We start from the raw sequence: 14,034 nt of genomic DNA, 5'->3' as shown, positions 1-14,034 counted from the left end.
ATATATATATATACACACACACACACATACATACAGTATATATATATATATATATACATACATACACACACACACACACACACACACACACACACTGTAGTGCATACACACAACAAACTTTACCTTGATTGAGGAGAGCTTATCAGCTCCCAACCACACCATGGGAAGCCGAGGAGCAGAGTAAAAATGGTGCCTTAGAGCTGAGTGAGACGTCAGAGTCTGCTGAGCTGACAGCCTCTCACTCTCAAGCCGCGGCCGCCGGCTGCTGCTCTGGTCCTTCTGCAGTCAAAGTCTTGCGAGACTGTACAACACTGAAGCTCCTCAGCGGCTGCTAAGCTGTTCCCTAACAGGAGAGAGGGACCAGAGAGCATAGACAACTAAACTCTGTGCTGTTTTTTTTGTGCTGGTTGTGAGGGCCCTCTATGTGTGGGGGCCCCGGAACGACAACCCCTGTCACCCCTCCCATAATCCGGCCCTGCTGCCCCCAGTGCCTAACCATCTCCATCTGCAGCCTAACTAACCCTCCGCCAAGTGCCTAACCATAATCCTAAAAATAATGAAAAATGTTGAAAAACCATGTGTCTACCTTTTCTGTGTGGCGACCATTTGACCAGTGGCGTATCTATAATGGGTGCAGAGGGGCCCTGCACCCATATTAGTTCAAACCTACCTGTCCGTGGTCCCGCGTCGGGTGTCAGCGCTGCTCAGAACACCGGAAAACGGCCGCTGCAGCCATTCTTCCTGTGTTCTACGCATGCGCATTAGACTCCGGGCACACTCTAGTGCCCGGAGTCTACTAATGCTCCGGTGGCTGTCCAGCCGCGTCAGTCGGCTGCCGGCCACCGGGGAGAGTGGAGGGGGCCCCACACGGGGAGTGTACATGGGCCCCTCCTCTCTTAAGATACCCCCGTATTTGACCCTGTCAACCTAAGTCCAGATTGACCTTTTAACTGTCGATCATTTGACCCTATTGACCGTCTATCTGGACACTATAGATCTTCCATCCCTGTACCGACCGGCAAGAAAATTGTGGTCACTTATATTGGGCGTGTAATCTTTGTGACATTACATGCAGTCATGTATTTATTGTACATTATGTGGTGGTCTGATGACACATATATTAAAAGGTGCTTTAAACATCCATATAATTCAAAATAAAATGGTCTCAACCTGTATTCACTTTAACAGCCATACAATTATACATCAATCATGTACAGATGTGTCCTCATACAACTAGGGGTATATCTACTAAAGTGCGGGTTAATAGAAGTGGAGTTGTTGTCCATAGCAACCAATCGATTCTACTTACTTATCTAGCACCTTCTAACATAGCTAGAATCTGATTGGTTGTTATGGGCAACACCTCCACTTCACTAAATATACCCACTAGTGTATTTGCACTATATTGCGCTACTTAAGGTGGTTAAACATTAGACGATATTTCATCTGACCCAACGGATCGGTCCAATATATTGTCAAAATCACTTGTGTACGCCCTATGTCGGGGGCCATGCATGCTCCCTATTGGTAGTCAGTCAGTCGCATCGTCAGGTCGACCCTACATGCAGCTCAATCTGACAATGCAACTGACAACCCTATGCAGCGGATGCGGCTGGTGCTGACATATCAGGCGGTCGGGCATCGGATCATCTGATGTGTACTGGCCGCTCGATATGTCGGCCCACCGCCACTGTGGTTGCCTGTCGCATCGCTGGGCACACATTTTAGTGTCCTTTTCGCACCGCAACCACACACTGGCAGACTTGTAGTGTACTGAGAACTTTATTTGTACTTTTCTCACAGTTGTGGCAGTGTTAGTTTGCACAATGCTGCGTGACGGAACGCATGACGCGGCTCAGTCACGACGCCCCCTAGTCTCTGCCTTTTTCTCAGATTAGTGTCTTTATCGCATAGCTATAGCACACACATACAGTTGCGGTTACGTGTAACTTGTGCTTTTTCTTGGCTAAGCAGTGCTAAAAAGGAGCAAATAGAGTAAAATATTGAGCAACAAAGCAGCATGGCGCAGCATAGTGGCATTTTTCATGGTGCGCCAATCGGGGCTATTTGGTGTGATTTCAAGATGGGTGTATGTTGACACATTTGTATAAAATTTATTCCTATAGAAAGAATCAAAGCTCCTATAATATAGAGGTGATAAGTAATAACATTTTGTTAGTGTTTGAGTGTGTGTAGAATTTCAAATGACTGTTTGAAGGGACTTTGGGCCTGATTCAGTACGGATCGCAATAGCGATTACGCACGCAGTCTCACTGCGATGATAAACTAATGATTGCAATCAAAATGCCATACGCAGCACAACATAAGGACGCCCCCTTTACCTTAAACACATCCGTAATACTTAGCAAGACTGTGAAACCATCGGTAGCATGGAGTACAAACGCAACCTCACGCACACTTGCACAAGCTCTGACCTTACTCAGGTATAGCCAACTTCATCGCACGCAGTGGAAGCTCAATCTGCGTACGGCATCGCAGTGCTAATTTATGCACGCCCCTGTAACAGCTTTCAAATGCACTGGCACACCGGCGTTTCACCGACCGCTTCCCCAAACGGTGCTTCCTGTCAACCACTCTGCGATGGGTCTACGTACTCACTGTGAACGCAGTTCTGATCGCAGTGCAGTGTTCACGTGCTATGCTGCATACACAGAACGCAACAATCATCCGATTGCGTGCGTAATCGCATTTGGGATCGCTGCTGAATCAAGACCTTTATATGTTACATGTTATTATCAGTCAAACGATAACTGCGCCAAGAACTAAAATGTTAGTTATGGGTGGAGTGTGAGATACTAAAATAAAAACAAAAGCTTTGTTACCTTCCATGATCTATTTGATGGGGTCCTCGCTAGCTCTTAAGGTCCCATCTCCTTACTCCAGACGATTCTCCCCTCTCGGCTTGATTGAGCTTAGCCTAGCGGGTAACTATATCCCACCCAACATCACACAAAGGAAGGAGCTCACCGTAAAACACTGACAAACTTATTATGTTTAGATAGAATATGTAAATATATTTAGAGATAGGAGGGAGAGTTTCTATGTTAGCTAAATGGCACTATAGGTATTAAGCTGCACAGTATATGGGTGCTGCCAGTATTTCCCCTGTGAGAAGGCAAATTGCTTTTGCCCCTCTTGCACAACGTGGTATCTCCAGGAGTGTTTTTACACCTTTATTGGAATTTGTTCCTAACTCTAATACAGGGGTGGGCAATAAGCAGCCTTCCAGCAGTTGTTGAACTACACGTCCCAGCATGCCTTGCAACAGTTTTAACATAGTCAAATACCAAAACTGTGGCAGAGCATGCTGGGATGTGTAGTTCTTCAACAGCAAGGGTGCCGCTTATTGCCCACCCCTACTCTAATATGTAGAGTCTTCAAGGATGCAGAGTTATCCTGACTATTATATTGATCACTGGCTATTTGGGAGTGGACTGAGACGCTGCTGTCATTGGGCTCACACTAGGACGTACTATTAGTATGCCTACACTATGCCTTACCCATCTAGCATACATGTGCACCAACTTTCATAACATTGGGCCATACCCACCCTATGTTATCAGGTCTATAAGTTGTCTACTTTGTATGTTGTCTAAGTTGTATGTTATGTTGTTTTCCCCAATGTCTGGCGCTGCAGAGACCTGTGTCGCTTTACAAATCAACAAGAACAATAATGAAGTTCATTAAGATTTTTATTCTGCATATAAAAAAAATAAAAATTGTAAAAAAATATTTATTTAGTAAACGTCAATGTTTCAGTTTTAATAATTCTTCCTTTTAATATTTTGAGGAATTTTCTTCTGCATGTTAAAAAGGGAACTAATGTCAGCTTGATATACAAGACATTACGGCTTAGGCAGACCTGCATTTGTGCAGTAATGAAATGTCCAATGTGGTGGTTGTTCTGTCCCCGTACAGTCTATATGGTTATCACATTATTTCTTGTGATTCTGCACCAACTGATTGATGGGTAAGTGTCCATCCCTGACTTGCGATCGTATCTCTGGCTTGTGCTTCAGAACAAACACCAGGGTGCGGACCGTCCTGCGATAGTGAACATTGATCAGCCGAGCGCTTTGGTGGAAAACTTCACGTTCGATACACTCAGCCAAAGAATCCCCAACCTGATGTGAGAGAAGACAACTCCAATGTGATGCCTGTTGGCCAGTGCCTTATGTACAGGATGTTATTACTGGCTTAATCAGCCAGACATCCTATAAGGAGGTGTTTGGTCAAATATAAACAAACAACAAGCAATCATGTAAACAGGAAGAAAACAAACAAAAACATAGTGGGGTAGATGGAGGAGAAGGAAAAGGGCGGTATCACCGACCATCTAAATATAGGTACACGCTACATCGTCTGTGAAAACCACCCAATTTATCTTATGATGAATCAGGTTTTCACATTGTCCCATTGAATGTTCTGCAAATCCAACATAATACAATATATCGCCTAGCGGGTTGTGCAGTGTGTACAGTGATGCCATATATCGTTACACCACATCGCCCTGTGGTTCAGGTGTACCCAGCTTTAAACCTACATTGCAGATTTAATAAGTATTAGGCTACATGCTAACAGTTAATATTATTACACAGAGTGCGTGCGGTTCAGCCCTATTATTTAATTTATTTTAAGTACTTGTTCCGGAAAACAAAAAATGGGCTGTGATTTCTCCAATTAAAAGGAAAGAAAGACTTTGTTTTTTTAATGCCCCTTTTGCAAGGTCAAAATAAAATGACTGTAATGCATCAAAGTTTGTAATATTATTATAGTACTGTAGAACCATTCCAGAATTTACACATTGAACTTTGGGACCCACAGGTCCATCATGAATGCTGTATTTTAGTGAATGTTAGCCACAAATGCAAAATAATATTTTGACACAATTGTAACAGCTGCAAAACAGCACTGAACCCTCTGGAATTGATACACTGCATTCCAACATTGGCTGTGCCCCCATAATGGCTGGCTGTACGGTGTCCCTGACGTACAGCCAGCCATTATGGGGGCACAGCCAATGTTGATGTAATTGGTAAACGAGGTTGGTGGGGAAACATGTACCAACAACCTTATTTTAAAAAAAAACATGTTAATTGTTGGGAGTTTATAATAAATATTTTGATCATCAGTATTCTTAGCGCATAGAGTGTGCATCTGCATTTTTCTTTTGTTTCTGCATTAGAAGAACTACAGGTCTCAGCATGGCAGCACCTCTTCTTATGTTTAAATTAGGATGTGCAGCCCAGCCCCCCCCCCCGCCCCCCCATTTTCCTACTGAACCGACAAGCTGCATTTCATGAATAGCATCTCACCATCAACCCGGTAGCCTCCTCCATATGTAGGCAATATGCTCATTTTGGGGCTGATACAGGGATGAACACCAGCCCGATTGCAGAGCAAACCTTGTGTGTTTTCATCCTCAGTATTCTTCCTAAGCCAGTGTATGCAAGTAGTGGCCATACAGAAGCCCTGATTCAGAGCTGGACGCTCTAACAGAGCGCTCGCTCTGAATCAGGGCAGTCCCTCCTACTTTTTGGAACGGCCTCCTGGCCGCTCGCATAGCTGTGGGTGACCACCCACAGCTATAGCGAGCGGCCAAAATGATAGGTCGCGGTAGGGTCTCATGGCCGCAAGCCCTGGAGTGCTTTTGGCTCTATCAGAGCCAAAAGCACTCCCACTGACATCACTAGTGATGTCAGTGGGGCCGACCCCAGACGGCAGGCGTTCCCATGGGAACACCTCCGTCTGGGCAGCCACGCCCACCAAAGGGGGCGTGCTGTCAATCACCATCGACAACACGCCCCCTTTGGTGCGAGACGACGGCTTGGCCGTCGTTATTCGGGTCTCACGCATGCGCACGACGGAGCCGCCTCCGTCGTGCGCATGCGCACTTGGGCAACATCGACCCAGAATCAGATGCATTTTAGTTGTATCACCACATGAGTAGGCAAAACAGGGCTGTAACGGGCGTTCTCACATAGGTAATGCTCAGTCACATAGGTAATGCTCAGTCACATAGGTAATGCTCAGTCACATAGGTAATGCTCAGTGAGGGAATGTTAGCAGAGTTGACTGTAAGCAGAATTACAACCAGGGCCAGCGCTAGATTTTTCAGCGTCCAGCGCCGTCCTGTGATGCCGGCCCTTCCCTCCCCCAGTGTGTATACCAATAATGCCAGCGGGTGGGAGGAGGACGGGTTTTTCCGGAGCCGGGCGGTGGCGAGTGCAATAATCTTCAGGCAGGGCTGCCCCCATCAGGCCATGACGCTCCGGGTGACGGCCCTGCTAGCCCGTGTCTTGAGCTGCCACTGATTACAACCGAAAAGCATGGATTCAGTATGTTCCTCTGGGGATGTAGTCACCATGATACCGGCGTCAGATTCCCTGCTACAGAATCCCGACCGCCGGCATCCCAATGGTAAGTAGTAGGTTTAGGGGCAGGGTTATAGTTAGGGCTATGCACTAGTGAGAGGGTTAGGCTGCGTGGGGGGGGGGATAAGGTTAGGTAGGGTACACACAGACGATGTCGTTACGATTTCGCCAAATTAACATATCGTGCAGTCTGTATGCACGATATGTGCGACTGCGGTCGTATGCGATGTCGTCAGGTTTACTACAGGTGCTACACATCAAACCGGACGATATTGCATGCGGTGCCATGCATTGTAATGAAGGATGGAACGAGTGATCATCGCTCAGCGTGTACCCAGTGTTAGGGGTTAGGATTAGGATACTTGTGTTGGGATTCTGACTGGTGGGATGCCGCTGTTGGTATTGTGACCGCCGAGATCCTGTACCCAACCCATTCCATTTATATGGTTCCTACCTCCTTATGTAAGACTTCACACAGCATCCGCCTGGCATTGCTGCGCAGTTTCTCGGTTGCAGCATCACTCCTCACTTCTATGGTTGGTTTGCAGCGGTTTTCCTGTATGTATTTTTCCCACTGAGTGTGTACTTCCTTAGCTCGGTCAGATACGTCCTTGTCACTATGTATATGCAGGCTTTCCACTGCTTCGCCTGTGATGGGAACACATACTGTTAGCTCTGATAAAAAGTAAATTAAATTAAAATTAGTGCTGATCCCATGAAAGAGATCAGACATACAAGATCCTTTAGATTCCCCAAAACTGTTTTCAAAAAGTCAGTAATAGAAGAAAACCAAATCGCTGAGCTCAGACAATGGACTGAAAAATCCGATACCGTGCAAATAAAACATTAACTGAAATAATCCACTAAACACAGAACAAGTATTAAAACATAGCAGCACTCTATCTACTGTATATATATATATATATATATATATATATTATGCAAAACAAAAAGGTGAAAAACAAGCGCCTCATAGTGTAGTACTTTTATCAATTAGGCACTACTGGGAACCATACAACAAGGGTCCGTATGGAAAAACGCGAGCAGCCGCTGTATATATCAGAACCATAGTGGACGAATAAATTGAACTTGTTTCATACTGATTCTTGTTGAACAGAACGTTTGAATGGTTTAGCGCAAGGATTAGTACCCTATCACCTTGATAGAGATATATAGATTATAGAGATATACAGTCAGGTCCATAAATATTGGGACATTGACAGAATTTTCATATTTTGGCCTCTATTCACCACCTCAATGGCTTTGAAATGAAACAAACAAGATGTGCTTTACCTGCAGACTTTCAGATTTAATTTGAGGGTAATTACATCCAAATCAGGTGAACGGTGTAGGAATTACAATGGTTTCTATATGTGCCTCCCACTTTTTAAGGGGCCAAAAGTAATGGGACAAACTAAACAATCCTAAATCTAACTTTCACTTTTTAATACTTTGTTGCAAATCCTTTGCAGGCAATTACAGCCTGAAGTCTGGAACGCATAGACATCACCAGACGCTGGGTTTCATCCCTGGTGATGGTCTGTCAGGCCTCTACTGCAAATGTCTTCAGTTCCTGCTTGTTCTTGGGGCATTTTCCCTTCAGTTTTGTCTTCATCAAGAGAAATGCATGCTCAATCGGATTCAGGTCAGGGGATTGACTTGGCCATTGCATAACATTCCACTTTTTAGCCTTAAAAAACTCTTTGGTTGCTTTTGCAGTATGCTTCGGGTCATTGTCCATCTGCACTGTGAAGCGCCGTCCAATGAGTTCTGAAGCATTTGACTGAATATGTGCATATAATATTGCCCGAAACACTTCAGAATTCATTCTGCTGCTTTTGTCAGCAGTCACATCATCAATAAATACAAGGGAACCAGTTCCATTGGCAGCCATACATGCCCACGCCATGACACTACCACCACCATGCTTCACTGATGAGTTGGTATGTTTTGGATCATGAGCAGTTCCTTTCCTTCTCTTCTCTTCCCATCACTCTGGTACAAGTTGATCTTTGTCTCATCTGTCAACAGGATGTTGTTCCAGAACTGTAATGGCTTTTTTAGATGTTGTTTGGCAAACTCTAATCTGGTCTTCCTGTTTTTGTGGCTCACCAATGGTTTGCATCTTGTGGTGAACCCTCTATATTCACTCTTGTGAAGTCTCCTCTTGATTGTTGACTTTGACACATATACATCTACCTCCTGGAGAGTGTTCTTGATTTGGCCAACTGTTGTGAAGGGGTTTTTCTTCACCGGGGAAATAATTCTTCTGTCATCAACCACAGTTGTTTTCCGTGGTCTTCCGGGTCTTTTGGTGTTGCTGAGCTATCCGGTGCGTTCTCTCTTTTTAAGAATGTTCCAAACAGTTGATTTGGCCACACCTAATGTTTTTGCTATCTCTCTGATGGGTTTGTTTTGATTTTTCAGCCTAATGATGGCTTGCTTCACTGATAGTGACAGCTCTTTGGATCTCATATTGAGAGTTGACAGCAACTGATTCCTAATGCAAATGTCACACCTAGAATCAACTCCAGACCTTTTACCTGCTTAATTGATAATGAAATAACGAGGGAATAGCCCACACCTGTCCATGAAATAGCTTTTGAGTTGATAGTCCCATTACTTTTGGGAGGCATATATTGAAACTGTTGTAATTTCTACACCGTTCACCTGATTTGGATGTAATTACCCTCAAATTAAATCTGAAAGTCTGCAGGTAAAGCACATCTTGTTTGTTTCATTTCAAAACCATTGTGGTGGTGAATAGAGGCCAAAATATGAAAATTCTGTCAATGTCCCAATATTTATGGACCTGACTGTATATATGCAAATAGACCCAAACTATATAAACAGTAATAGATCACACAAATAGATATAAATCTGGTGTGTTAAATAAACATAGAATTAACACAAACCAAACAGACTCTAGTTGATCGTCTAAACCAATCAATAAAATATAAATACATATAAAGTCCATAAATTATAAAAAAAAAAAATTAAAAAACCTGATATTTACATGATAAAAAACAAACAAAACACTGATACCAGTCAGAGTTGGACATATGTTTACTAAACTTACATTTGAACCCAAGAAGGGCCCGGGTAATGGTCCTGTGTAAACTGCATGACACAGGTCATGCCTCAAACTAGCGGCTTCGTTAGCGCTTGGTGACGACATCATCTCCAAGCATCTACTCTAACGCCGGAAGACCCGGGTCCAGTTTGAGCAGCTGGGCCCGTAGTGTTCATTCTAGCACGCTGCACCTGTCACAGCCCGTGCAGTTACTCTTTCCTGGCTGGGGTGTTGCTCTCTGCTCTGGTGCTTCTAGCACTCTGGTATGTATCTAATCAGTTTGTTGTATCACCTGAGTGTGCTAGAAGCACCAGATCAGAGAGCGACACCCCAGACAGGTGCAGGGTGCTAGAATAAACACTAGGTCCGAGAAATAATAGGGTACAGTCACCAATGTAAAAGGGGTAAACCCTGGCTCCAAGCCGTGCTCTTTGTCCTGGGTTGCAGCCATGTGTTTGGTAGAAAAGGGGTATTACAGGCACCTGTGGGTCCTACAAATTGGGAATAGTACCAGACCACAGTTAATACTGTGTAACAGTTTAAGTGACCGCTAACAAACACTGAATTCTGAATTTTGTGTAGAGATAACTTGCATAAAGTATCATTAGATGAAACTCTAGCATGGGAATGTTTACCAATTTTCGTGGACCGTATCACTTCCTCGGAGGGTATTTTCTTCTTCAGTTGTAACAAAGTGTCCAAGAGATTCTCTTTGGTTTGGTTTGGCAGTTCCAAGATACATTTCCATCTCTTTATATCTTCCAGGACCACAACTCTCTAAATGAGACAGCAAGTCAGACACTACCTCTGGAAAGCTAACACAAGAAGCCTCAATGGGCACAGTCATAGCAGCACACATACAGTAACATAAAGGAACATACCTCAAGCCCTCAAAAATATCATTATGTTCTATTATGGCAATTATAGACATTCCTTTATGAAATATGAGTGCCCTTACAGAAGAGGCATAATAACATTCTAACAGCATACACTGGGTTTGTTTTTGCGCTCAAGAGCTCACCGATACATAATAATGGAAGGTCTATTCTTTACTACATGTGTTGCTCTTGTGCATTTGAAGATTTTCATTACATAGGCAATTGTGGATTAGAGACTTTGTGCCCACCCACCAACCTAAAAATGGCCCAATTTTGTTTAAATATTTTAGTTTGAAAACAAAATATAATTTTTACAATGGGTGCAATACGAACTGTACAAATGTACCTGGGGCCTGATTCGCAAGCGGCTCGATGTTTGGCCACTGCGCATGCGTCACGTCCGGCATGCGCGAGCCCCGTCTAGCAACTGAACTTCAGTCACTGCGGGGATCGCTACAAGACGGAGCAGCTGTCGATGGTGAGTGACAGCTCACCCCGTTTTGTAGGGGGGGCGGGGGGTGGCTGCACAAACGCAGGAGTGCCCTTAGGAACGCCTAGCATTTGTGGGAGGACCTACTGACATCACTAGTGATGTCAGTAGTGGACTTCCTACTCAATTAAAGCAGGAAGTCCACTTGGGCTTGCGGCAGCCGAGACCCTACCCCAGGGTCTCGTTACAAGCCTGATGGTCGCGTTAATCGTTACAGTCTCCAGCCTGCTCGCACAAGCTGTGGGTGGACACCCACAGCTTTGCGAGCGGCCTGGAGACTAGAAGAAAAAAAAAAAACGCCCACAGACCCTGCGAGCTGCCTGCGGCAGCGAGCGGGTCCGAATCAGGGCCCTAGTCCGCATTTAGCTGGGAACAGTGCTGGTCAATGCTATGGTCTGACTTTGCAATCGCCTACTAAAGTAGGTCACTATTTAAGCAAGCACCAAAAGAACGGATTAATGCATCGAATTTCAATGTTGCATCAACATAGAATAATAAATACTAGAATGTGCTGGGCAACCATGGAACCATTATGCGACATTGGCAGCACATTGCTAAGTAATCAGTGATATCTGTACATGTAACAATGGAAAACAACTAATGTTTCATGGGTGGTTAGTACATTGGCTTCTCTCAGTCTGTAACTTAAGCACTTGTTTTAAAGGCCCTCTCCCATTCTGTGATCACGTCAGTAAAAGATTAGTGCCTGCATGGTGTGCAAAAATGGTATGGGCTGGCCCTGCTAGAAACACCCTCATCCTTCCTACCCCCTACCATAAAAGATGCATCCTCATGGAATAAGTAAATGTTACATTATTATTATTATCATCATCCTTTATTTATATGGTGCCACAAAGATTCTGCAGCGCCTTACACAGTACATAAATGAGCACACAAAAAAAAAACCCAGTTAATAGTAATATAAAACAATACAGGACAAGGACATGGTTTATGCACATAGCTTAGCTGCATAAAGATACTATAAGTTGGGGGAGGAGAAGCATGTGAGGGAAGAGGGCCCTGCTCGTGAGAGCTTACATTCTAAAAGGGGAGGGGCAGACAGACAGGGGCGACACAGAGGGGTAGATAGTGAGGAAGGAGCAAGGAGCAGTGGGTTAGGATATGTGCTGCGGAATGTGTGTGTATAAGATGACCTGATGTTATGTCAAACTTAAATTCTTCATATATCTATCTCTATGACAGAAATTAGATATTGTTTATGTGTTAGTTACATGAGAGATGTACAAAATAAAGCTGTAGCACTTTAATTTCTGTGTGTTACATTTTAGCATCTACATACATCCTGCTAAACATGCAGCTATTATGGGACTGTCCCGCTATCCTAATACAGTAGTGAATACTTTAGTCCCAGCTGCTGGGTGCTATGCCATGTTCCTGTGAGTGGGTGCATCTCATATGCTACACCCACCCACAAATGGGTGCAGCCATGCCCAACATGCAGTGGTCCCACAGGATATTGCTGTATCTGAGCCCAGAATTTCTCTTGGCAGCCATGGAGGTGACAGGCAGAACCAGGAGGGAATGGGGCTTAGTGGTGGGGTAACAAGGCCATGGAGGGAGGGAGGGAGGTGGTTGAGAGTGGAGGAACAGGAATGACGGGGGAAAGAAGCAGAGGGTTGGAAAGCAGACTAATTAGAGAAAATAGGGGGAACAGCAAGTGGAGGAGACTAGAGAGGGAGAATAGGGATGGATAAAGTAGAGGATTATGTAGACTCTGAATAAGGGGGCTGTTTGAAGTAAGGGCGTTCATGCTGTGGATGAGGTAATAAGCGAGATGAAAACTGGAGTGGAGGCTGTGTGATGTACAGACAATGTGGATAAAAGTTGTTAAATGTTCAAAAATACAGGTAAAAGAACAGTGCTGCTAATGTATGAGCGCAGCTCCAAAAGTGATTTATAAAGAGAGGTGTGCGAGAAGTGGGTGCAGGAATTAGTTATTAAAATAAAGAATGTTTAAAGTGGACAGATACGATGCAATGGAAAAAGGCAATACAGTACAAACAGGACATTCAGTAGCATGAAGGCAAAAATTACAGTGTATAGAGTTTAATTGCAATACAAATTAAACAATGTAACATTTATAAATTCCATCAGCCTTCGGAACAAACGTGGTCCATCTGTGTGGAGTTTGTATGTTCTACAAGTATTTGTGTGGGTTTCCTCTGAGTTTTCCGGTTCTTCCCATAATCCAAAACATACTGGTAGATTAATTGTCTTCTGATAAGAAACTCTCCCTATTGTGTATGTGTGTCTATGTGATAGCGAATATATGGCCCCTATTTAACAACCAAGCAGAACCCCTTTAGCGCTCGCTAGATGGGTTATGTCACCATTTCTGGATTTAGCAAACATGTTTGTCAAGCATCGCTCTTGCCATCTTTTAGATGGCAAGAGCAATGCGCTCCCCATTGCCGGCAATGGGGACTCGGCAGTGCCTTTCCGGCACTGCCGAGTCCCCGTCGTGCAATTGCTTTACACCGAGACCCGTTGCTGCCAGCAGCCCAGCGGAGGACCTCGCAGAGGATGAGGGCTCTGCGGGACTACGCCGTAGGAATAAGTATTGGTAAACACCGAAGAGTGAATTTTTAGTTAGCATCACAGTGATACTAAATGAAAAATTCCGCCGGTACTTGCCTTCGTTGTTAAATAGGGGCCATAGACTCTGTGCGTCACTGGGGCAAGGAGTGATGTGCAGTGCTACGGAATATGTGTGCGCTACATAAATAACTGTGAACACGGCTCTGAATTTATTTCCCCAGCTGGATTAGGCTTGTTATGGTAAAATGTATATGTTTAAGTGTTATTTAACTAAGCACCTCCATGAGGAATGGCTCATTATGGCAGAGATAAATGCAACGCACTATGTAGAGTTAGCAACATCCAAAATACCAGTGACCCTGATTTATCAGCCGAGTCTACTTCTATGGATAGCCAGTTTCTGGGGAACGACAAGTCTCAGCATGCTCAGCCTCTAACCCACTACTAGACTGACCTTCAGGGAATGCAGAGTGGCCTGGCCCAGGGAGCCTGTAAGCTTCCCAGCTGGTGCCTTCCCTCTCGCCGTCTGCTGCTGCCCAGGGTTTCTAATGATGAACCTGTCCATCTTCCAGGAGTAAATATGTCTCCCTCACCCTCACCTTTCCCTCCCTTACTGCTGCGCCGCCAGTACGTCGCCTT

At 44.5% G+C, this 14,034-nt stretch overlaps 1 protein-coding gene across 1 annotated transcript; it reads right to left on the bottom strand.

The window, feature by feature from the left end:
* Positions 1 to 3,695: 3,695 nt before the first annotated feature.
* TCEANC2 (transcription elongation factor A N-terminal and central domain containing 2) lies at positions 3,696 to 14,022 on the bottom strand. Its single transcript, XM_088479319.1, has 4 exons — positions 13,850 to 14,022; positions 10,104 to 10,245; positions 6,850 to 7,043; positions 3,696 to 4,145 (listed from the first exon to the last, which is right to left on the bottom strand). The coding sequence occupies exons 1-4, from the start codon at positions 13,958 to 13,960 to the stop codon at positions 3,957 to 3,959; spliced, it is 636 nt and encodes a 211-aa protein (XP_088335445.1). The 5' UTR covers positions 13,961 to 14,022; the 3' UTR covers positions 3,696 to 3,956.
* Between the last annotated feature and the right edge of the window lie 12 nt (positions 14,023 to 14,034).

This window comes from Taudactylus pleione, unplaced genomic scaffold (genome assembly GCF_031769625.1).
Source record: "Taudactylus pleione unplaced genomic scaffold, aTauple2 ptg000230l, whole genome shotgun sequence".
Lineage (NCBI taxonomy): Eukaryota > Metazoa > Chordata > Amphibia > Anura > Myobatrachidae > Taudactylus > Taudactylus pleione.
This window is presented reverse-complemented; position numbering and strand designations above follow the sequence as displayed.